Below are 23,215 nucleotides of genomic sequence, written 5' to 3'. Positions count from 1 at the left end.
TTTCATCACCACCTCCGACCACCGCCACAATTTATTGTGTTCCGGCGGAGGAACTCTTAAGGGGCGCGAATGGAGGGTTACTTTTATGAGGAGGCAGAGTCCCTTGCGCATACGAAGAGGGAACCTGAGTTGGAACCTTCTCTAGAACATAAAGAGAGAGGTGGTGGTGGTGGTCCGAAGTAAAAACAAATTGATTTTTCGACTTAGACTGCCTTCTCAGCAAATTAGGTCAAACTAGATTGACCCAAAAATCTCGGACCCCCAACCAAGGCTGGATGCCCCTAAGTATCCATATTTCTGAAACCACACTGATTCATCTCAGCTTCCATTAGAATTCTTACCGGTTTTTTTTAGGCTGACTAGAATTTATTTTATCGGAAACATGATAATTCTCAGAAGTGATTTAACTCTTTCAAGAATCAGTATCTTGATTCTTGAATGTGCAAAGAAAATTATACAGATTATTACGAAGACAACTTAAATATAATTGGATCAATTCTTCTTCATTTCTGTAGGTGCATCAGCAAAGAATGGCATATTTCCCTGCTTAAGTTCTTCAAACTCCTCCGAACTAGCATTTTTATGATCGAATAATTTCCGATCAGGAAGGTCCAAACCCTGTTTAATCCTACCAAGTCTTCTCGAATGTAAAACTTGTTTCGAGATAACAGGAAGTCTAATAGACTGAAATTCTTTCAAACCCATACTCAAGTTTTCAGAATTCTTTTTCTCAAGGCATTTGCCTAATACTGCAGCATCCAGAATCGACATATTAGTGCTTCTCAGGCCGTGTGGGGATATCGGATGAGCAGCATCTCCAATTAAAACCACATTGTCCCAAACAATCTGTTCGAGAGGATCACAATCATATATGATATTGATGAAAGGTTCGTTCGTTTCTTTCATTACTCTTGCTAGCTCTGGAATCCATATTTTTTCAGCTTCTTTGTGCATACTTTCGAGCATCTCCTTGCTTACTTTCATTGTCATTGAATTCCCCTAAACATTTAACATTTTATCAAACAAACTTACTTCAAAGCTAGAAACTAAAAAGTCTTAGAAGTGATAAATAAGACCTAACTAGTTGGGATTGTCTGATCCACCCGAGTAACTCATGAATCAGATTGGGACCATGGGTAGCCCAAGCCGGTGTCATGTCGAACCTAGAGTTTGTTGCTATATATGAAATTTTGTAGCCTATATATAAGAAGTCATACATGTACATGGTTACACACACATGCATAGATGTATATGAGTTAGTGGAAACCGGGCTAGGTGCTCTGCTCGGATCTGTGGGGATCGACCCTTGTCCAACCCCGAACAAATACCAGCCCAAACGGCTTAGAACGACATAACGCAGACATAAGTTATCAGTTTATAAGATAGAGACGTGATTACCTTCAGATCGGGTTCTGGTTGATTAACATACCAAATCCAATTGATTCTTTTGTTTTGAAGCTCATAAAGAACAGAATGGGTTCCAAGGCCTATATCAAAATACAAGCATTTCCCAAGATCCGGATACGCCTTTCGAAGGTTGATGATTGTATCTGAATTCTCATTTCCTTTGAAATCAAGAACTCCTCTCCAGGCACAATAACCAGAATACCTGTTCAAACCAATCTTTAATACATTAAGTGATAACATGATATAAGCAAATTAGCATCAAAAGACCATTAATCAACAAGTTTGATTTATAAACCTCAACTTAAGATCGGGTAGGAAGCATCTACGGATAGTAGACAAGCAACCGTCAGCTGCAATAAGCAAATCGGCAACTATCTCTATTATCTCATTTGTTTGAATAACTTTGGCATTAACTTTAACAGAAGCTTTATCATCTGAAATGCAGAAAGAGAGGAATTGATGGCCCCAAAGAACGACATCTTTCGGTAAAGATCTGTATAGCAAACCATGAAGATCAGCCCAATTTGCGGCTCGAAAATTGAAGTTGTCATCTCTTGACAAAGTCCAGTTGATCTTTTTCTCACTGTCTGTTGCTTGGTTCTGCTCAAGAACAATATTTCAACAAAAATGTCAGCAAAAGAACTCTTTAAGTACTAAAATTGGCGAACTTCATTTAAATCTTCGAAACCAAATACGTCTACTATGCTTTTCCTTAAGATATTATTTGTCCTTTTCGTATTGTTATTGAGGCCTTTTTGAGCTAAGTAGTCGAGTTAGTGATATATATCCAATATCCATAAACTACTTGATGATCTACCAAACAGAATAGATATGGCTGATATATTAGCAATATATCGACAATACAATGACTTACTGCACTCGGCTTATGTGGCCCGATATAACCCAAATTCACTACCTAGTTTAGGATATATCTTCTCATATCGCGTATAGTCCTTTGGTCTATGTGGTCACTTGACCCATATTTATTACCTACTTCACGATATATCTTCTCACATCGCATATAGCCCCTTTTTTTTTTGATGAAACGCATATAGCCCCTTGGTCTATGAGTCTATCCCATAACCCATATCAACTGCCTAGTTTCCGATATATCTTCTCATATCGCTTATAGTCTCTTCATCTCTTGGTTAATTCGGTCACTTAACCCCTATCAACTAAGTACATCATTTACCATATATCAAACACCTCTTTGCAAACATAATTTACGAAGATTACGCAAACATAAGTAAATGAAGTGGGCTTGTAAGATTAGGGCAAACATAAGTAAACTGGGGTAGCCTTAAAATGGTTTTGAATTGTCAACCGGGTTAGAGCATATAGAACCAGTCACAAGGCAGTTTCAACAAAACTATACAAGTAACAACATATCATATAGTAATAGACATATAGTTATGAGTGCACCTGATCGATGGAAAGTGGGAGAGTAGAGTTGGAGAGGAGGTGAGATTGGTCATCATGTAGCCAGAAATGAATGAAGTTGTAAGCCTGTGGGTCAAGTCCAAGACCTGCACCAGTTGGGCTATGAGGACTCTGGTGTGGAGAAGAAGATTTTTCAATTACTACCACATCCCAACCTGCTTCTATTAGTGAGTGTGCACATGATACCCCAGCTATGCTTCCCCCTACCACAACTGCTCTCATCTTTCTCTCTGGATCTCCTTCTCTCACTAGACTCTAGAGCGGTTGGGCAATTGGGCGTTTTCTATCTAGGGTTAATTCCATTTTGGTCCCTAATTTGATTCACCGGATTGACTCCCACAGTGTCCGACAGTTCGATTTGACTCCAAAGGGCAAAAGAAATTGGGTTAATTCCTATTTAGCCCCCTACTTTGTGACCAGCTTCCTTTATGGCCTCCTTTTTTTTCGTAAATTCAAATATGGCCCCATTTTCTTAACACCGTCAGTCAACTTTTATGGTCAATACCATTTTTTCCATATTTACCCTTCTTATTGGAATGATTTCTAAATTCAAAATTGACCCCCTTTTAAATTTGGGTCAATTTCAAAAAAATTATAACAACTTTAGAAGAAACAAGAGGGCTAAAATAGAATACATATAAAAAAACAAAAACACCTCATCCCACCCTCTCCCTCCTCCATCTCACCTCCACATCATGTATCTCGCCACCTCATCATCTTCTCCGAATGAAGGTCGCCGGCCGGCCAAATTTTCCGGCGACCTTCCATTCCCCTTCGCCGGAATAACCAGACCTTGAAGGTTTGGTTCACTACAAAAATCCGGCCCTTTTGTAACGCCTATTTGTAACGGCTATTAGCTTGCCGTTATAAAAATTGGCTTATATATAACGGCTCCTCCCATAGGTAGCCGTTATAAAAAATCCAATTGAGTGGCGCGTACATTTTTGTTATTATAACGGCCTTTGTAAAATAACGCCGTTATAAAAAAGTTGTACAGTACAACCCTGGGACTTTGTGTTATAACGAAGACCGAGCCGTTACAATATCGTGTAGTTATAAATTTTTTTATAACGGTTTTAAGCCGTTACAAAAAGTTATTTGTAACGGTTTTTCATGCATTTATAACGGCTTCAACCGTTACAAATGTGACGTGTTTTTGTAGTGGTTTTAGAGGTAAACCAGACCGAGTCTGGTACTAACCAGACCTTCAAGGTCTGGTTATTCCGGCGAAGGGGCTCCTCCCCTTCGCCGGAATATAGAGAGATGAGAGAGAGTTTTTTTTTTGAGAATGAGAGAAATGTGATAAAGAGAGAGAAATGAGAGAGAGAGATTAGAGAGAGAGGGAGATAAGAGAAAGAATAGAGAGAGAAGATGAAAAAAGAAATGGAAGGTCGCCGGAAAATTTGGCCGGCCGGCGACCTTCATTCGGAGAAGATGATGAGGTGGCGAGATACATGATGTGGAGGTGAGATGGAGGAGAGAGAGGGTGGGATGAGGTGTTTTTGTTTTTTTTATATGTATTCTATTTTAGCCCCCTTGTTTCTTCTAAAGTTGTTATAATTTTTTTGAAATTGACCCAAATTCAAAAGGGGGTCAATTTTGAATTTAGAAATCATTCTATTAAGAAGGGTAAATATGAAAAAAAAAGTATTGACCAAAAAAGTTGACTGACGGTGTTAAGAAAAGGGGGCCATATTTGAATTTACGAAAAAAGGGGGTCATAAAGGAAGCTGGTCACAAAGTAGGGGGCCAAATAGGAATTAACTCAAAGAAATTTGGATATTTTTCTGAAAATATTCTTGGGGACCAAAATAGAATTACAAACTTTAAAAATATTAAAGTCACTTCAACTCTCCCTCTCTCCTCAACTTCATTTTTTTGCCACCTCATCATCTTCTCCACGAAGGTCACCAAATATTTTGACGATCTTCAAACTTATTTTTTTTTATTTCGTCTTCCTCTGTAGCTCTTCTTTACCTGGAAATGAAATAGAGAGAGCAAAAAGAAAGAAAAGACAAGGAGAGGAGGAGAAAAGAAGAGAGAAAAAAAAGATGAAGAAGAGAGGAAAAAAGATGAAGAAATAAAAAAAAATTGAGTTTGAAGGTCGCTGAAAAATTTGATCGGTCCGCAACCTTCGTCAGAGAAGATGATGAGGTGGCGAGAGAGATGAATTTGAAAAGAAAGGTGATGAACTGGAAAAGAGAGAGGGAGATGAGGTGGTTTTAATTAATTCCATTTTGACTTCCATGAGTACTTCTACAAAAAATTGAAATATTTTTTGGCTTTAAAGCCAACTTTTTTTTTTTTTTTTTTTTTTGTTGAAAAGGGCTTTAAAGCCAACTTGAACTCGCGGACACCTATAGAGACCAAAATAGTAAGATATGCACAAAATAGTAAGTTCTATCTATGACCTCAACGCCAAAAGAGAACCGAGTTAACATGTGGCCTTATGGGCTAGATAAGAGGATGTGTCCTCAAATGCTCATACATGTAGAAGAGATGTTTCTTTTTTTCTATTTCTTTCATTTGTTTTCGGGTAATTCCACTTTAGCCCACTAGGAGTGACCAGGTAGAAAATTCCACCACCAAAATCACATTTTTTTTTGATAAAATGTTAATTGTCGGATTGAGCAAGCGACATATTATGATTATTAGGAATCACTATGCATGAAGTCAACAATGCTACTTGGCCTGATAAAAAGTGACCGGAACCAACAAAATTTTCCATATAACGTTATCAAAATTCACCTTGTTCAAGCCATTCAAGCTGCTTTCCGTCGGAATAAATAACATTTTCTAATAACTTTATTCACAAATTGTTATAAAAGTTAATAAAATTTCTAACTTTTCCATCTTCTAATTCATACTCCAGTAATCACCATTTCTGGTGAAGTGGTTGGACACTCACTTTGAAACTCTAGATGTCACGGGTTTGGTTTTCTCATTGAAAGTAGAAATCTATGATTTATTGAAACCTCGTCACCAAAGATATAGATAATGGCCTATAAGGTGCTGGACTAAATATTGGTCAGTCATGACCGATCAAATGATTGACCTGGAGGGCTCGTTTCAGACCCCTGAGAGGTAGACCAGAAAGAACTCTTCCACCTCAATCCGACATGGGAGGTTGGCACGAGGCTCATAAGCACTTTTTTGAGCTTTGTCATAACTTAAAGGCCAACAAAAAGTGAAATTGAGTCAAGCTCCGAACCTGAGCTCGGATATGGAGGTTTGTAGAAGTATGTTTGGCACATTGAGTTTTACTCTGCCGAAAAGAAATGTCAGTTATGCGATGGCTAGATGACATTGAATATCTGTTTGCCTTATCAAGATATACGATCATATTCGCTACGATTAGAAAGATTCTATTCAAGGTCTTGCCATGTGACGTTCTTAAAGTCGATGATTCACCACCGTCATGCAAACCTATATAAACAACAAAGATTTGCTCTACGAATGGATTTGATTCTTACCCTTCAACTACTTAGATTTTCAACCAGCAACACTGAATTGAATTGAACGTTAGAGTGTCTTTCCATGCACCTCTTCCCTCCATATTTTCACCGACGGCAGAAAGGGGCAACAACTTTTTTTGAAAGTACAAAAGACGATTTTTAGGAAGCTACTTCGCGTAATCATCATAGGGAAGTTTTATAAGACCTCCCCAATTTTGTTAAAAGGCCTCCCCATGAACCATTTTACTTGCTAAATTATCACTGAGGGGAGGCCTTTTAACAAAAATGAGGGGGCCCTATAAAATCTCCCATCATCATAAGGTAGTTGGGATAGCTTTTAGGATGTCTCTAGAACAGTTCTATGACAATTGTAAGTACATTGCATTCATTTAATTGTGTTTTTTTTTGTTGAAACATTCATTTAATTGTGTTGTTTCTCTAAACTTGTATGTTCAAGTCAAATATGTCTAAGTAAAGAAACAAAATTCTAGAGTGGCTTTCCCATTTTTAAACCTTTTTTATTGCAAGAAGAAACACCCAAGGGCCCAAGTTGGTGGCAAAAAAAAAAAACAGTTGGTAGCAGATTAAGGAAAGTTTCAATGTAGCTTTATTAATACAAAAATGATAAAATAACAAAGTAGTAATAAAGACTTGCTTATTTAAAGAGCTTTAACACTAATGGTCAACCAAAACCTTAACAACGATGGCAGCTTCTCTTCCTCACCATTTAATTTTCCGGCAATCTTCCCTTAGGTTGTGTGTCAGTTTCCGCCAAAAACACATCGGAATCTCCTTCCCTATGTCAAAACCTTCCTCGCAGATTAAAACTCTTCACAATTTCGAGCGGTGGGCTTCATTTGGATTAGGCTTGGGTAATCAAAGCCCAATACTATCAACTATCGAGATTAACCCAATAATTGATAAATTGTACATCGAAATACCACATACGTTTGATGATCAAGGGATGGATCTAAAATTGTATGATGAAAACCTCACATTTAAGGACCCACTCATGAAGTTTGATAACCTTAGTGGGTATATTTCATATGTTGAAATTTTGAAGAAATTTTTCAGACCAGTAGTGGTTCATTTGCACTACATAAAAGAGGTATTCTGTTTTCTATATGCTTTGATTTGATTTGATTTGATTTGATTTGATTTGATTCGATTATTCAACTGTCACAAAAATAGTATTAGCTCATGGGTTTATATAATTTCTATAAGTTTTGGTATTTTTAGATTGATCTCGAAATATAGACAGGATGTCATGAAATTACTGCAAGATGGACGTCAACAATGACGTTAATCACCTTACCTTGGAAACCTCGGTTAGTCATCACCGGGACATCAATCATGAGCATCAACCCACTAAACAAAAAAATCTACAATCACTTAGTAAGATTCATTTATATTGTTGCAAACTCACACACATATATAATATACACAGTGCATTTTAAGATTCATCTTTGTTTTGTCTTAGGATACGTGGGACTCCCTTAGGAACAATAATGACAGTTTTTCTTTTGAGGCTCTATTGGATATCATAAAACAGGTAAAAATGAGCTCAATTGTTTAGAATGTAGTTTCATTAACTTGTTAATTAACTCTTTTAAGTGTTTAACTTGACACTTGTTTTTTATTACTTCTTCGCAGTTACGAATTTATAAAACGCCTTCAGTTGAATATCAAATACTAAAAAGAACTGCAAACTATGAGGTACGTATAAAATTTACACAAATAACGACTCTTTTGGAAAATGTTGTGTACATTTACCCTTTTCACCAGATACACTCGTTGATATTGTGGTTAGCTTCTGTCGGTAATGTTGTGGTTAGCTTCTGTCGGTAATGTTGATGTCAAAATTTGTCTTCTTGGAATCAATAGAGGGGTCGAGAAGACTACGTTGAATCCCGCTAGGCTCTTCACGACATGGGGGACGAAACTTGCAAAAAACTCGAAAACCTTTTTGACGCTCAAGACAATCATATTGCCCTTGTAATTAAATAATAGAGTATTGAGTAAACCTTGGTGAATTACTCGTTTGATCGAGGGAGTTTGTTCGCTCGTTGTGATCGTGTCCGCTTTGAGACGATTTGATTACTTCTTATAGGCCGCTTTGACTGACTGTTGATACGCGGTGTGAATGAGGCGGCTGAAATCCACCATGTTGGATTGCAATAGTTATTTCGTAGTTTGGAGATATTAGGACTCCTCTTTGGGATTATCTCGTAAGTTTGATATTTAGAAGTTACCTTATTCAAATATACTTGATAGATTACGTTTCCGAGTTTTTAGATTATTATTATGAGAAGTTTCCTCCTTCAGAGACTCTTGAGGCTCAAGTTTGATAAATACTTAAGATCCTTACCTACTGGGATCTGTTATACGATTTGGGATTAAGTCGGTAAATATTAGGCAAACTTGTACCCTCGTGTTTCGGGATTGAGGTATTGGTCCCACTTACGTGTGATGAGACATGTAAATGTCCCATCTGAGTCTCATAACTCGGGCTAGTTAGTCCATTTCGAGCAGTTACTCTCATGAATTACTTGTTTCTCTTGTCAGGTGTCTTTTTCTGAATTGAGTACAAAAAAGCGAGTAAAAACGGGAGAAAGATATACGAAGGGCATTATGGACGTTTGTAATTCTGGAGATTTTGGTCAACATTGGTGCTCGATTGAAAAGTAGAGCCCAAGATGAACTCGTGGGCGAAAACAGAAGTGAAATCGGGATTCGGATAGTCTAATTAGAGCAAGTCAAAGATCGGAGTCAATAACCATTGACCAAATCAGCTAGCTGACAAGTGGTGTGCAATTTGAGGCAACTCCGTGAAGCGTTGAATCAACCCATTTTCCAGCCAACAAATCAGTACGTGATTGGTGGGTCTTCTCTTATATTCTCACTATCAATTCAAATGGAAATAAGAATATGTTAGAGAGAGAAAGTGCTCTTTTGAAAAGGAAAGAAAAGGAACGTTGAGAGGGAAGAGGATAACAGTTACTACTGAGAAAGATATTTTGATATCTCACTAACAATAGAGGAAGTAGATTCGGTTGAGCAGAGATTTGATCGAGATTAATAGCTGGATATCTTTGAAGATTGGATTACTGTTCTTAGAAGGGAGAAACAGAGAAAGATATTTTCTTTCTCATTTCTTTCTATCTTCAACTAATGCTCCATACATTAGAGAGAGAAAGAGATTTCTTCTTCAGTTTTGGAAACTGAGATCATTGGAGAAGATCGGATTAACAGTAAAGAGATTAGAGAAATTGAAGATTCTTGAGAGTGATTAAGGGAAGAAGTGATTTTGGGATTATGAAGATATCATCTCTATTTGTTACTCATATGGCTGTGGTTTATAAAGAGATGGATTTTGAGAGATTATAGATGATTTCTAGATAAAGAGAAAGATGGAAAGAGAATCAAGAATTGGATTGAGCAAAACAAGAATGAAAGAGAGCAAAACAGGAAGGTGTCTTCTCGGGTATATACAAAATCAGAGAATCAAGTTTTAATATGGGAATTTCAGGGAGATTGAAGAGACAGAGATATTTTGAGAGAGAGGGAGAGCTCGGCTAGAGAGAATCCTTCATGAGATATAATTTCTCTCTAGAAATTTAAACAGAGATTGAGAAATATGGAGGGAGAAGATATTGAAGAAGGATACGACTAAGAGAGAAAGTTGGGAAACAGAGATCAAGGAAAGTTCTTTTCTTCATATTCTTATAAATACAACAGCAACAAAACAGGCTGGGATATCTCGGTTTGGGGTCGAAAACAATCACCATCTCGACTGGAGAGTCTTCCTCTGGTAGCTCAACCAAAACCGACTATATTAGAGAGAGAGAGAGTGATGTAAAGAGCATCTCGGCTGGGATCATCTCATCTTTGGGGGATCATCTCTCTAGCTCAATTAGAACAGAAAATCAGAGAGAGAGTGAAGGAGAAGAACAGAAACAGAATTACCATTGTCTTCTTCTTAGAGAGAACTGTAAACAGAGAGAGAAAGGAAGCACTGTATTTTCATCTTTACTTTATCATCAATTTATCATCTTTGCTGTGAAAGTTTTCTTCATTTATTTCTTTTCTTTGTGAGAGATAAAGGGAGTGATTAGAGAGTGTTTTTAGAGAGAGATAGAGAGAAAGAAGAAAAAATAATTGTTCATTATCTTTAACAGAGAGCATTCTCATGTTCCTTTCTTCATCATTTGAGGATCTTTATCAACACCTTTTCTTTGTGAGAGGGAAAAGAGAGTTAACAGAGATGGATAACAAAAACAGAGTATAAAGAAAGAGAGGGAACAAAGAGCTCAAATACCAGGATCATTCTTCTTTTGGTGATTTCTTTTCTTACTTTTCTCTAGAACATACTTCTTTCTGATGAATTTGATGTGTAGCTAAGTCTCTTTCTAGGGTTTTAGGATGAAACTTCATTTTCTAGCTTTTAGAGACACGTTCTTATTTGATTAATTCTCTTGAATAAGTTTGAAAGTTTAAGATTGTTTTAATTAGTTAAATCGATTTTCTATTCATTGTCTATGCTTTTGGATTTGATGCATCATACTTAGGTTAAATCGTTTGATGGTGTATACTTATTAATTGATAGATAATAGTTCAGAGATCTCTTTTTCAAAACGAAACAATTACGTTATGGTTAATCGGTTTTACACGAAAACATCTCCCGGAATTAGGATAGTTCATTATCCGAAATTCTGAGTTATAAAACGAGAGAGTTAGTCGGTTAATTTTGTGTGTTTGAAAGTGAATTATTCGGTGGATTCCAAAAACCCTAGGCCTTCTCCCCATTGATTTGTTTATTTAATTTATTTTAGTACTTTATTATTTTATCACAAAAATCCTAAAAACCAATTTCAAAATCAAAACCGAGTTACTTCCAAGTCTTAGAATAGGTTTCACTTAGTCTCTGAGGAACGAACCGGTCTTATCGGAATTATTACTTGACGCCCGTGCACTTGCGGGTGTAGACCTATTTAGGAAACTTTCTAGGCCCATCAAGTTTTTGGCGCCGCTGCCGGGGACTATGTTTTAAATTTATTCTAATTTTGGAAAGTTTTTATTTTTGGTAAGTTTTGAATTTTGGATACTTTGACTTGCTTCTCTGTTTTTGGTGTGCAGAACACTAAGGAGCTGAAGAGGAGGCGCAACAAGGAGGAGGACCTCAAAAGAAGAAATTTACTGTTTTTATTTTTATTTTTTTTGTATTTATTTTGGTGAGAGAGAGACTTAGACTTTTTAGTACTTTCTTTTGTTTTGACCCTAAATTGGAGGGCTTTTATAAATTGTAACCGAAAATCCAACGAAGCCTCGGGTTCGAACACTTGAGGGAAGAGTGGCCCGGGTCGTCCTCAAAGGTCATCGCCCGTCTTGAACGGGAGGTAATTCCTTGATCACCCACGAATCCCCTGTAAGTGGGTACTTTTGTGCTTGTTTTCCTATATGATCTTCGTAGTGATTCCTTGGTTTTGAAAAAAAAAAAAATTTTTTTTTAAAAAAAAAAAAAAAAAAAAAAAAAATAGAAAAAAAAAAAATGGTTCCCTTGTTACCAAAAACTCTAGCAGTTGACCCGTTGGAAGCATTGTTGGCCCATTTTAACTTAGATTTTGACGAGGAGAGCAGTATCAATGAGGTGAATGCTTTATTGGATTCAACCCCATTACTGGATACTGTAAAGTGGGAAGCTAAAGCGGAACTCCTCATAATCTCAGAGCCAATTATACTGTCACCTTTAGAGGCACCTCAACCATCATCGGAAGAGGGTTCTAGTCAGTCTAACCTAGAGTCGTCTCCATTTATGGGGGAACCAATAGGGCGGTCTATGACAGACCAAAAGAGTATATGTTCATCTGACCCTGAGAGTCCTCTAGATGTTAATGCATATGGTCCCTCGAGAGTAAGTCTAGACGTTTTTGCAGTTCCTCACCCACTTTTTCATTTCTACATAGACCCTTTTTACCAGGTCTATACTATTTCGGGTGTAGTACCAAACTTAACGACCTTAATGTCGTCTAAGTTTGGGGATTGCCTTTCTTTTCTGATAGTCTCACATGCATTATCAGTAATTTACAAAAATGTGAGACTATCGTTCACTGAAAACTTTGTGTTTTGGGTGGACCCACAGAAGTATCGATTATTGGTTTACAGTTAGTTACGCTTCTGTAATCCAGTAGGTATAATCTTTTCCATTTTTCGAATCATCTGTTTCGTCTGGCTGAAGACGTTAAACTTAGCGCTTTCTGGGAGGCAACCCACGCATAGGACCTTGGAATCAGGTAATATCTTTCCCTCATCCTGTTATTTTTTTGCATAGTCTTCAGAACATTGAGGACAATGTTCGGTTTAAGTTTGGGGATAGGGGAATGAATTTTTTGCTAAGTCCTTATTTCAAAAATTCAAAAGGGTTTAAAATTTTTCAAAATTTTTAAATTTTTGGATTGAAAATGTGAGTCTAGTTGTTTTTGCTTGTTAATAGTTATAGAGTCTAGTTTGTCAGACTATCCGTTTGCTAAAGGTTTTTCCACGAATTTCGAGTCTTGAAGTTGTTTGTGCACTAGCCATGTGAGTGTTAGATAGGTGAAGAGTTGACTTTTCTGAGAGAACTTAATCGATCATTAGTGGAGACTTAACCTATGTGAGATTCTGAGCCTTTCTTGTTGTTTTGAGTGATCTCTTCTGAGCTAATTCCGAGTAGAATGAAGAGCTACTCAACCTCGCAATTTTGAAAGAAGAACTCATTTGATCTCCTGAGTTCAAATTTTACAACTACTAGGGATGTCATCAGGAAGTGAACCTTTATCTTGTAGTCTGGAAACTTGAAAACAATGTCAACTTGAGGAAGATAGAAATCCATTTGTTAGAAACCTGAGAATAAGGCATGAAGCAAAAGGAAGATTACCGAGGAAAGAATAATGTCAAAAAGTAGTATTTGTATTTTGAGTATAGTGTACAAAAAAAAAAAAAAAAAAAAAAAAAAAAAAAAAAAATCAAAGAAAAAAGTGTTTGTGTTAAAGTGTTTATCCTTTGAAGAAATTCTTGAAGATTTGAAGACGTCGAGTTCTCAGGAGTTCTAGTTCATCCTTAGTCTATCGACCTCTAGGAAGCATTGTTAGAAAGTAAATCAGGTGAGAAGAGTTGGTTAGCTTCCCCATTCTGTATTAGTGGTTGTTTTCTTCTTTGAGATCAGTCGTCCACAAAATTTTAGTCCATCTTTTGTAATGTGTTGAGTTTCCGTCATACTCATACTCGCACATTGAGTGAACCATTTCTGAGTGATTTAAAATTTTGAGTGTATGACCGTGAGGCAGTAGTCGAGGCGAAATGTATCGAGACGGTAATCGAGGTCTTGTTTTTTCAGAACCGAAATGATACTTATTTTGGCTGGTCATGTGCACTTCGAGTCTTGATTACTAGTGAAGAGATTTTTAGCATTTGTGTGGTCTGGTTGACTTGGATTTGTGTCTATTAACTTTCGAAAATCTACCAGATAAACATTTTTAGTCCATATCATATTTAAACCCTTTCGCATTTTTGAAATTCTTGAATTTTGTGGGTAGATTCACTGCAAACCCTCACGAGACAAAACTCGTCCACTAGGGGAAACCTAGGGGTTTAACGGCTTGTTGCACGGGCTAAGTGCAATCGTGATTCCCTACGAAAGTGGTGAAATGGGTTTAGTTTTATTTTTCTGTTTTGCTCGAGGACTAGCAAAATCTAAGTTTGGGGATGTTTGATGAGACATGTAAATGTCCCATCTGAGTCTCATAACTCGGGCTAGTTAGTCCATTTCGAGCAGTTACTCTCATGAATTACTTGTTTCTCTTGTCAGGTGTCTTTTTCTGAATTGAGTACAAAAAAGCGAGTAAAAACGGGAGAAAGATATACGAAGGGCATTATGGACGTTTGTAATTCTGGAGATTTTGGTCAACATTGGTGCTCGATTGAAAAGTAGAGCCCAAGATGAACTCGTGGGCGAAAACAGAAGTGAAATCGGGATTCGGATAGTCTAATTAGAGCAAGTCAAAGATCGGAGTCAATAACCATTGACCAAATCAGCTAGCTGACAAGTGGTGTGCAATTTGAGGCAACTCCGTGAAGCGTTGAATCAACCCATTTTCCAGCCAACAAATCAGTACGTGATTGGTGGGTCTTCTCTTATATTCTCACTATCAATTCAAATGGAAATAAGAATATGTTAGAGAGAGAAAGTGCTCTTTTGAAAAGGAAAGAAAAGGAACGTTGAGAGGGAAGAGGATAACAGTTACTACTGAGAAAGATATTTTGATATCTCACTAACAATAGAGGAAGTAGATTCGGTTGAGCAGAGATTTGATCGAGATTAATAGCTGGATATCTTTGAAGATTGGATTACTGTTCTTAGAAGGGAGAAACAGAGAAAGATATTTTCTTTCTCATTTCTTTCTATCTTCAACTAATGCTCCATACATTAGAGAGAGAAAGAGATTTCTTCTTCAGTTTTGGAAACTGAGATCATTGGAGAAGATCGGATTAACAGTAAAGAGATTAGAGAAATTGAAGATTCTTGAGAGTGATTAAGGGAAGAAGTGATTTTGGGATTATGAAGATATCATCTCTATTTGTTACTCATATGGCTGTGGTTTATAAAGAGATGGATTTTGAGAGATTATAGATGATTTCTAGATAAAGAGAAAGATGGAAAGAGAATCAAGAATTGGATTGAGCAAAACAAGAATGAAAGAGAGCAAAACAGGAAGGTGTCTTCTCGGGTATATACAAAATCAGAGAATCAAGTTTTAATATGGGAATTTCAGGGAGATTGAAGAGACAGAGATATTTTGAGAGAGAGGGAGAGCTCGGCTAGAGAGAATCCTTCATGAGATATAATTTCTCTCTAGAAATTTAAACAGAGATTGAGAAATATGGAGGGAGAAGATATTGAAGAAGGATACGACTAAGAGAGAAAGTTGGGAAACAGAGATCAAGGAAAGTTCTTTTCTTCATATTCTTATAAATACAACAGCAACAAAACAGGCTGGGATATCTCGGTTTGGGGTCGAAAACAATCACCATCTCGACTGGAGAGTCTTCCTCTGGTAGCTCAACCAAAACCGACTATATTAGAGAGAGAGAGAGTGATGTAAAGAGCATCTCGGCTGGGATCATCTCATCTTTGGGGGATCATCTCTCTAGCTCAATTAGAACAGAAAATCAGAGAGAGAGTGAAGGAGAAGAACAGAAACAGAATTACCATTGTCTTCTTCTTAGAGAGAACTGTAAACAGAGAGAGAAAGGAAGCACTGTATTTTCATCTTTACTTTATCATCAATTTATCATCTTTGCTGTGAAAGTTTTCTTCATTTATTTCTTTTCTTTGTGAGAGATAAAGGGAGTGATTAGAGAGTGTTTTTAGAGAGAGATAGAGAGAAAGAAGAAAAAATAATTGTTCATTATCTTTAACAGAGAGCATTCTCATGTTCCTTTCTTCATCATTTGAGGATCTTTATCAACACCTTTTCTTTGTGAGAGGGAAAAGAGAGTTAACAGAGATGGATAACAAAAACAGAGTATAAAGAAAGAGAGGGAACAAAGAGCTCAAATACCAGGATCATTCTTCTTTTGGTGATTTCTTTTCTTACTTTTCTCTAGAACATACTTCTTTCTGATGAATTTGATGTGTAGCTAAGTCTCTTTCTAGGGTTTTAGGATGAAACTTCATTTTCTAGCTTTTAGAGACACGTTCTTATTTTACTAATTCTCTTGAATAAGTTTGAAAGTTTAAGATTGTTTTAATTAGTTAAATCGATTTTCTATTCATTGTCTATGCTTTTGGATTTGATGCATCATACTTAGGTTAAATCGTTTGATGGTGTATACTTATTAATTGATAGATAATAGTTCAGAGATCTCTTTTTCAAAACGAAACAATTACGTTATGGTTAATCGGTTTTACACGAAAACATCTCCCGGAATTAGGATAGTTCATTATCCGAAATTCTGAGTTATAAAACGAGAGAGTTAGTCGGTTAATTTTGTGTGTTTGAAAGTGAATTATTCGGTGGATTCCAAAAACCCTAGGCCTTCTCCCCATTGATTTGTTTATTTAATTTATTTTAGTACTTTATTATTTTATCACAAAAATCCTAAAAACCAATTTCAAAATCAAAACCGAGTTACTTCCAAGTCTTAGAATAGGTTTCACTTAGTCTTTGAGGAACGAACCGGTCTTATCGGAATTATTACTTGACGCCCGTGCACTTGCGGGTGTAGACCTATTTAGGAAACTTTCTAGGCCCATCAACGTGGACCCCCTATTCTTCTTTTAAATCTCAGGGCAGACCTAGTATTTTGAGTCAAGGCATGACTTAAAGATGCGTAAGACAATCGTTACGACCTCCTAGTTTGGGCTTGAGCGACATACCTCTTTCGAATTCAACCTCCTTGTTGACTTGATACGGGTTGACCTGTTGGACTTTCGGTCTTTTTTTGACTTATTGAACTCAACCAACTGATGACCATTTTTGGATCATCAGGTATATATTCACACTGTCGGAAACATGAAACTGATGTGTAGCATAAGACATCGGTACAGTCATGCCACCAAATAGCAGAGAGAAATTTCTAAGAGAGGTTTGATAAGTTTTCATCAGTAAGATGAAATTGTTGCTATACTCAAATTGTCGGAAAGATGAAACCGATGTGTAACATCAAACATTGGTACAGTCTTCCTGACGTTTGAAGAGAATTTTGATAAATTTTCCGTCGGTAAGGTAAAATTGATATGTTATCGGTAACTTCGTGTTGACCTATAGTGTATCTGTCGAATTGGTACCTTTGATAGGTTACCTTTATGCATTTTTTTTTCAATAGCAACACTAATTTCTTTGAAAGAAAAGCTTAAAACGAAGATTCATGTTATGCCTCTATACCTTTTTAGTGAGTGAATCTTCGGTCTTTATTGTTTGATTTGGATCAAAATAAGAATGTGAAGTTTCTCGTTTTTTCCATGATTTTCACCATCAAAACACCAATAAAAAACTTCAATAATTTGAACATGATCTTAGAGGAAGATAATTAATTAATTAATTAATTTCGGCATGTTTTCATCGACCAAAAATACTTTAAGTGGTGTGATGGTAAGTGTGGTTAATGGAAGAATTGATAGATGAATTCCTAGATTTTGGGTATTTTTTAATCAGCTTGACCAATACTGATTTAGTGGTGAGTGTGAGTGAAATTTAACTCGATCAAGGCAAATTGGCCATGTCAACTTGAATGTGAGTGTGGCAGGTAAAAATGGTAAACGTTGTAAAACTTGCCCTTCTCTCTTATGCTTAAGCTAGCTCGATGATCTTAAGTTATTTATTTGACTTGTTTAGTTAGACTTCCTAATTATAATTGTAGGTTCGAAAATACTCTCACATAGAGATGAAAAGGGAGAAGCTCTCATTCTCTATCAGAAACGGTGTAGCAAAAGGGTGAGTGTTTTAACGTTTGTTAATTTAATTTGGTAAACAAGCGAATTTGTCCTTCTGCTACAAGAGAAAGATTTTATAGCAAAAGTAATTAGTTCAACTGGTGCATCTTAATCAGTTTACAAAACCCAAATGGAGATGGAGGTTTGAGAAATCTCGAGGAAGGCTTTGCAGTTGTATTGACATTCTACGAATATCCTACCGAGCAAAATGTTGGAGAGAATGAAAAGAAACTACGTCGGTTAGCTCTACGAGATGGTCTTAAACCTACAAAATTTTATTCAACGGCTCAACATAATCCATTCGGAACGTGGAACTTTATGATGGTAATTACAGTGGTGTCCTCGACTACTTATCATTACGTTGCTTTTATAATTGGTTTTAAATGTTTTAGTAATGAATCTGAAGTCTAAATGTCCGATATACAAATCTTAAAATAAAAATAAACTTACTGAAATCTGACTAGAGCTAATTGATCGAATTATATTTTTGAATTTGACAAGACAATAGCATAACCTATTGTAGGCTTGATTTTCAATTTCGCTTTGAAATCTGAACTATTTTAGGGTTTCTTTTTGTTGTGATTGAAGGGGAATGAAGTGTTGATATGGCTTGAAGAGTTCACATTGGGTTAGTTTCATGAGTTGCTTTGAAATGGGAATCCCTATCCTTGGGAGGATAAATTGACCTAATCAACAAATGTAATATTACCTTTAAGAGTTTCTTATTTCTCTTGTAAACCAACCAAATATTATTCTTCCCCAATTTATGTCAAAATATATTGATTATCATACTATTTACTACATATAAATATTATTCTTTCTTTCTCGAGAATTTGTATTGACTATCATATTACATATTGACAAATTGCAATTTTTTTTTTTTGATGAAGAAATTGCAATTTGTTCTGTACAAATAGAAATTGCAATATTTTATATAGAACAAATGGCACTTTTGGCCTTCCTAACATGAATTTTTGATCTCCTACTTTTCTTTTCTTTTTCAGAATTTGGACCCAACCTATTACTCTAATAGCATCAAATTTTAGGACTTTTTGAACACACAATGTTTTGCTTTTCATATCTCTCCCAACTCCTTGGTCACCAAAGACATGGATACCAACTCTTATGATTAGTGATTTCTCAATGGTTTCTTGTCCAATTGGAATATCAATGAAGAGGGTGATAGAGAATATGAAAGAGTACATGGAAGTTAAAATTCTTATAATTTCATTATTTTAAGAATTATCAAAACTTGTAAACCTAATTAGTTGAAGTTGGAGTTGAATATTCGGGCATCTTTGCAGGTACAAAGTTGTTGAACCATGTTCTTAATCTGTGATCAAAGCAAAACATCTCAGAGTTTTCCTCCAGCGTGCAGACGAAAAACGAAGATGCTATAAACTTCTATAAGAAGCTATCGTTCGAAATTCTGATTTCTATAGTACTAGGCAGGCCAAGTCCACGATTTGCGAATTATATTTATGAACGATTAAGATTGCATATACAATTGAAGTGATTTACAATTTTACATACCCACAGATTCGAAAAGATTAGATGTATACATATATATATATAGAGACCAACAGATTAGATGTATTTGCAGTTTGTAGACTGTATCGGTAGATTAAGAAGGTTAACGGTTTCTTCAATAAGCCACTCCACCAGCAAAGCCATCGCCGTCGTGGAGAAGGCTCTCAGTAAGCCAGTAACCATCCCAAGAACCACCCACTCTCTGCAAGTAGACACAATCATAAGTAAGCAGACTGCGAGAAAATTGAACTTCTTCTTTATGTCAAGTGTTAAGTATCATTACGACAAACACCGAAAACACCCACTTGGATCATTGTAAATTGGAATATTTCTTCTTCCTCAGGCCGAGCCCCTCGTATCCAAACTCTCTGCTTGAAGCGATTCTGTTAAAAATTGGCCTAATATCATTTGCATATTGAAACTAATAAAAACTACACGAATTGGCAGTGTTTTATCTTGGTTTTGTCAGAGATAAGCTCAATTTTCCAGTTACCTCTTCCACCCAGAGACTGCTCATTATCTTCCTTTCCTTGTGACCAAGCAAAACTCGGTAGGTCGAGTGGTGAAAAATTCGCCTGAATCTTTCGAACTGCAAAAAGTTCCATATAACCCACTTTTAGAAATTTTGATTTTATCTTTCTAGCCACTAGCAAGTATTAACAGTTCTAAAAGACTCACTGACCTGTCCTAGATCAAAGAAGGGACCAAAATAGGTCGACCTCTCAAAAGGATCAAAACCAGCAAACTGTCAAAGAGAGAAAATTGTAGTTCAGGCTATTATATACTCCAATTTCACGATGAAAGAAAACAGTGATGTTCGTATAGGTATTTACCCTGTACATTACTTCTACCCCATAATCTTGACGAGGCTGGTCATTGTGTTTCAGTGCATCAAGTTGGCATTGAACTGCTTCTTCTGCACTAAACTAAAATAAGAGATTAAAGTAGAATAACATATTATACAAAATTAGTATAGGAAGATTTTAGTTATTCCCACGAATCAAATAAGTACATTTAGTTTCGGACCAAAAGGTTTCTTCCTGCGAGATTCGAGCCTGCACTAAAAACAATACAGTAATCAGCTTCATCATAGAGATATTATTAATGAACACTTGAAAGAGGAGACTAGGTAAGAACTAGATTTGAATACAAAAAAAACATTGGCGTAGTGAGGATGGTACCCAAACCGACTATAAGTACAAAGCAGCTAAAGAAACCGAGCATTAGTTTCCCCATGTCCAATGGCTCACATTCATTACCTAACAGTCGGTTGTTGTTACACACCCAATCCGACTATAAAAGAGTTAAAGAAAAAAGACCACAAGATGCCTCACACACAGCGAGTCACATGCATCCATCCAACGGTTGCTTGTTGTTGCACATCCAAACCAACTACTAGTACAAAGGAACTAAAAAACCGACCGAAAGATGACCGACATCCAACAGCACACATTCATCCACCCAATGATCGGTCATTGTTACGCACCCAAACCAACTATAAAAAAGCTCAGGAAAGTGAACACATCACGCCCCACATCCAACGGCTCACATTCATTCATCTAACGTTCACTTGTTGTTACACACCCAAACTGACTACAAATGAGCTAAAGAAACCAACCACAAGATGCGGCATATCCAACATCTCACTTTCATCAATCCAACAGTTGGTTGGTGTTACCTATATAGTTTTAGGGTTTCTAATTATGTACATTTTGATCTCCAGTTATTCTTGTGTCAGATTTATTATTTCACAAAAAGAATATCAGAGGCAACTTAAGTCACTGCAAATCCGGCATACCGAAGCCAACTATAGATTGAAATCTACTACTTGAATGGATTCTCATTTAGTAATTGAAATGCATAGAAAGGAATAGGGACAAATAGTGATAGTAACAGAATTCTTGTAGATAGATGTATACAGAGTTCACCTAATTTCTCTAAAAACCAAAAAGAAACGGTTATGTACAAGAAACCCTAATTGATCAAACATGAGGAGAGATGTATACAGAGTTCAATACATAACAACAAAACCTAATTCTAATAGAATAACATCTAGCAATCTAACAGTTATAATAAACTTGAAATCAGAAACAAGAAGCCCTAATACTGAATTAAAGAAGAAGAATACCAATCAGCAGAAAGGAAGTCAGGAACATCAGCTGAAGAAGCTCTAATAACAGACAAATTCTGAGATTTATCGCAATCCTTAAATCTTTTTGGGACGAAAGATAGACATTGAGGAGATGATACCGAAAAACAACTCAACGCCATCATCTCTCTCTCTCTCTCTCTCTCTCTCTCTCTGTAAAATGAGTATCGAGGAGGAGGAGAGAGAACGATATACGAGTCAGACGTACAAGAATTGGAGAATACCGTATACGCAATTAAAATTTGGCGGGCCCACGTAAAACATTTTATTGGTTAATATTAACTACTGAAACTTCCGCCAATATCAACGGCTAAAACCAAAAGCAAAATTGGGTCGGGCCTTTCGTTTGATCTTATGGACCAAGCCCATTTATACCTATATCCAACTCTTACTATAGGATACCCCGCCCAATTCTATCCAATTGAAGATAGAAATAAAAGCATGGCCGGTGTTCTGGGCCCAATATGTCTTAATTGGCGGTTACCATGTTTATCTAAATTAACAATGTATTACATATTATATTCATGATTTATCTATGTCATTGAAATGTAATGACTTTTGGAGTCGAATCTCAAAAAAAAAAAACTCAGAGATACAAAATTTTAAAAAGTAATTGAGATTTTTGACAAATTTTCCCAGGTGCAAAATTTTAAAGGGAAACAAAACATCTTCTTAGAGCATCTACAATGCAACTAAACTTAGAAACTCTGGGTGTCACATATGATTTGTAGAATTTTTTTTTTTTTTTTTAAATTCTCTCTAATGAAACACTCTATTTGGATCTCTAAGATGACGTGTCGAAGATGGAATACAAATATTTCAAAATGACACTTTATTTCCAGAGTGCCTTCTTGAGATATCTCTAATTGTCCAACTCATCAACATTTGATTTTCAACCAATAGAAATCTTTTATATTTTTCAAATGACTAATTATTTATTTATAAAAATAACTATGTCACGTAAGTAAATAAGATAAGTTTAGAGTTTTGCATTGGAGGCACAAAAAATTGAGGATCTCTATTTTCGTCACCCAAGAGTGAGAATCTCAATTGGAACTTGACACATAGGATGAATAAAGATTTTTTTGAGTTTTGCAATGGAGATGCTCTTATTCCTCATCTCTTACCACCAACTCCGACCACCACCATCACCGTTATTTTCCCCCTCTTTTTCTTCTTCGCTTTCTACCACCACCACTATTAGGAATACTACGAGGATAACGAGTCAAACCACAAATCAGAACTCATCATTTACCATCAATCATTAACGCTCGATTGTCATAAGTAACATTAGCGCCATATTTTCTCTCTTTATAAAATTTATGTGTAATACCTTTCAGAGAAGGTTTTTTTTTAGAGAAGAAAATGTGCTAATACCTAAGCTTCGTTATAAAAGAAGAACGCTAGAAGTACACCACAAACCCTAATGACCCATTTCCTATCTGAACTTAGATTTGTAATTTTTAGCCTTGAAAGCCTTCAATAATCTTGATTCTATTTTTTTTTTTTTTTTGCTTTTGTTCCATGAGGTTTTTAGAAACTTTGATTGCAAACTACTAATCTAATCAATCATCTAATCTTAGGCTCTGTGGGTAAGTTGAGATGACAAGTTTATTTGTTGTTGTGATTTTATGTTATGAATGATTCTCAAATTATAAAGAGAGAACTTATATTTGTTGAAAAAGATGAAGAGATAGGTAAATAATGGTGGTAGAAGGTGGTGGATGGAGAAGGAGAAGAGATCTAGAGAGGGGGGAGGGGAGA

General features: G+C 36.2%; 3 protein-coding genes across 6 annotated transcripts; 1 reads left to right on the top strand and 2 right to left on the bottom strand.

The window, feature by feature from the left end:
• Nucleotides 1-344: 344 nt before the first annotated feature.
• LOC147550612 (FAD/NAD(P)-binding oxidoreductase family protein) lies at nt 345-3,197 on the bottom strand. The gene is made up of 4 exons (XM_086668725.1): nt 2,830-3,197; nt 1,703-2,007; nt 1,399-1,609; nt 345-999 (listed from the first exon to the last, which is right to left on the bottom strand). The coding sequence occupies exons 1-4, from the start codon at nt 3,067-3,069 to the stop codon at nt 493-495; spliced, it is 1,263 nt and encodes a 420-aa protein (XP_086524851.1). The 5' UTR covers nt 3,070-3,197; the 3' UTR covers nt 345-492.
• Nucleotides 3,198-6,955: 3,758 nt separating this feature from the next.
• On the top strand, nt 6,956-18,707 carry LOC147550611 (uncharacterized). Of its 3 annotated transcripts, none has more exons than XM_086672530.1 (7): nt 6,956-7,410; nt 7,560-7,697; nt 7,783-7,854; nt 7,956-8,018; nt 17,700-17,773; nt 17,889-18,096; nt 18,361-18,707. In XM_086672530.1, exons 1-7 carry the CDS (start codon nt 7,006-7,008, stop codon nt 18,403-18,405), a joined length of 1,005 nt encoding a protein of 334 aa, XP_086528656.1. In that variant the 5' UTR covers nt 6,956-7,005; the 3' UTR covers nt 18,406-18,707. The 3 variants fall into 3 exon arrangements, with proteins under 3 accessions (XP_086528656.1, XP_086528657.1, XP_086528658.1); XM_086672532.1 differs by having other exon boundaries at nt 7,002-7,410; nt 7,542-7,697; XM_086672531.1 differs by lacking the exons at nt 7,560-7,697; nt 7,783-7,854 and having other exon boundaries at nt 6,970-7,410.
• Nucleotides 18,708-19,250: 543 nt separating this feature from the next.
• LOC147550610 (DNA-directed RNA polymerase subunit beta) lies at nt 19,251-21,692 on the bottom strand. Of its 2 annotated transcripts, none has more exons than XM_086672528.1 (7): nt 21,431-21,692; nt 20,315-20,357; nt 20,136-20,228; nt 19,985-20,047; nt 19,796-19,891; nt 19,608-19,685; nt 19,251-19,504 (listed from the first exon to the last, which is right to left on the bottom strand). In XM_086672528.1, exons 1-7 carry the CDS (start codon nt 21,574-21,576, stop codon nt 19,418-19,420), a joined length of 606 nt encoding a protein of 201 aa, XP_086528654.1. In that variant the 5' UTR covers nt 21,577-21,692; the 3' UTR covers nt 19,251-19,417. The 2 variants fall into 2 exon arrangements, with proteins under 2 accessions (XP_086528654.1, XP_086528655.1); XM_086672529.1 differs by having other exon boundaries at nt 20,136-20,218; nt 20,329-20,357; nt 21,431-21,641.
• Nucleotides 21,693-23,215: the final 1,523 nt, after the last annotated feature.

This window comes from Eschscholzia californica, unplaced genomic scaffold (genome assembly GCF_041429995.1).
Source record: "Eschscholzia californica isolate CP2 unplaced genomic scaffold, dmEscCali1.0.p SCAF_3, whole genome shotgun sequence".
NCBI lineage: Eukaryota > Viridiplantae > Streptophyta > Magnoliopsida > Ranunculales > Papaveraceae > Eschscholzia > Eschscholzia californica.
This window is presented reverse-complemented; position numbering and strand designations above follow the sequence as displayed.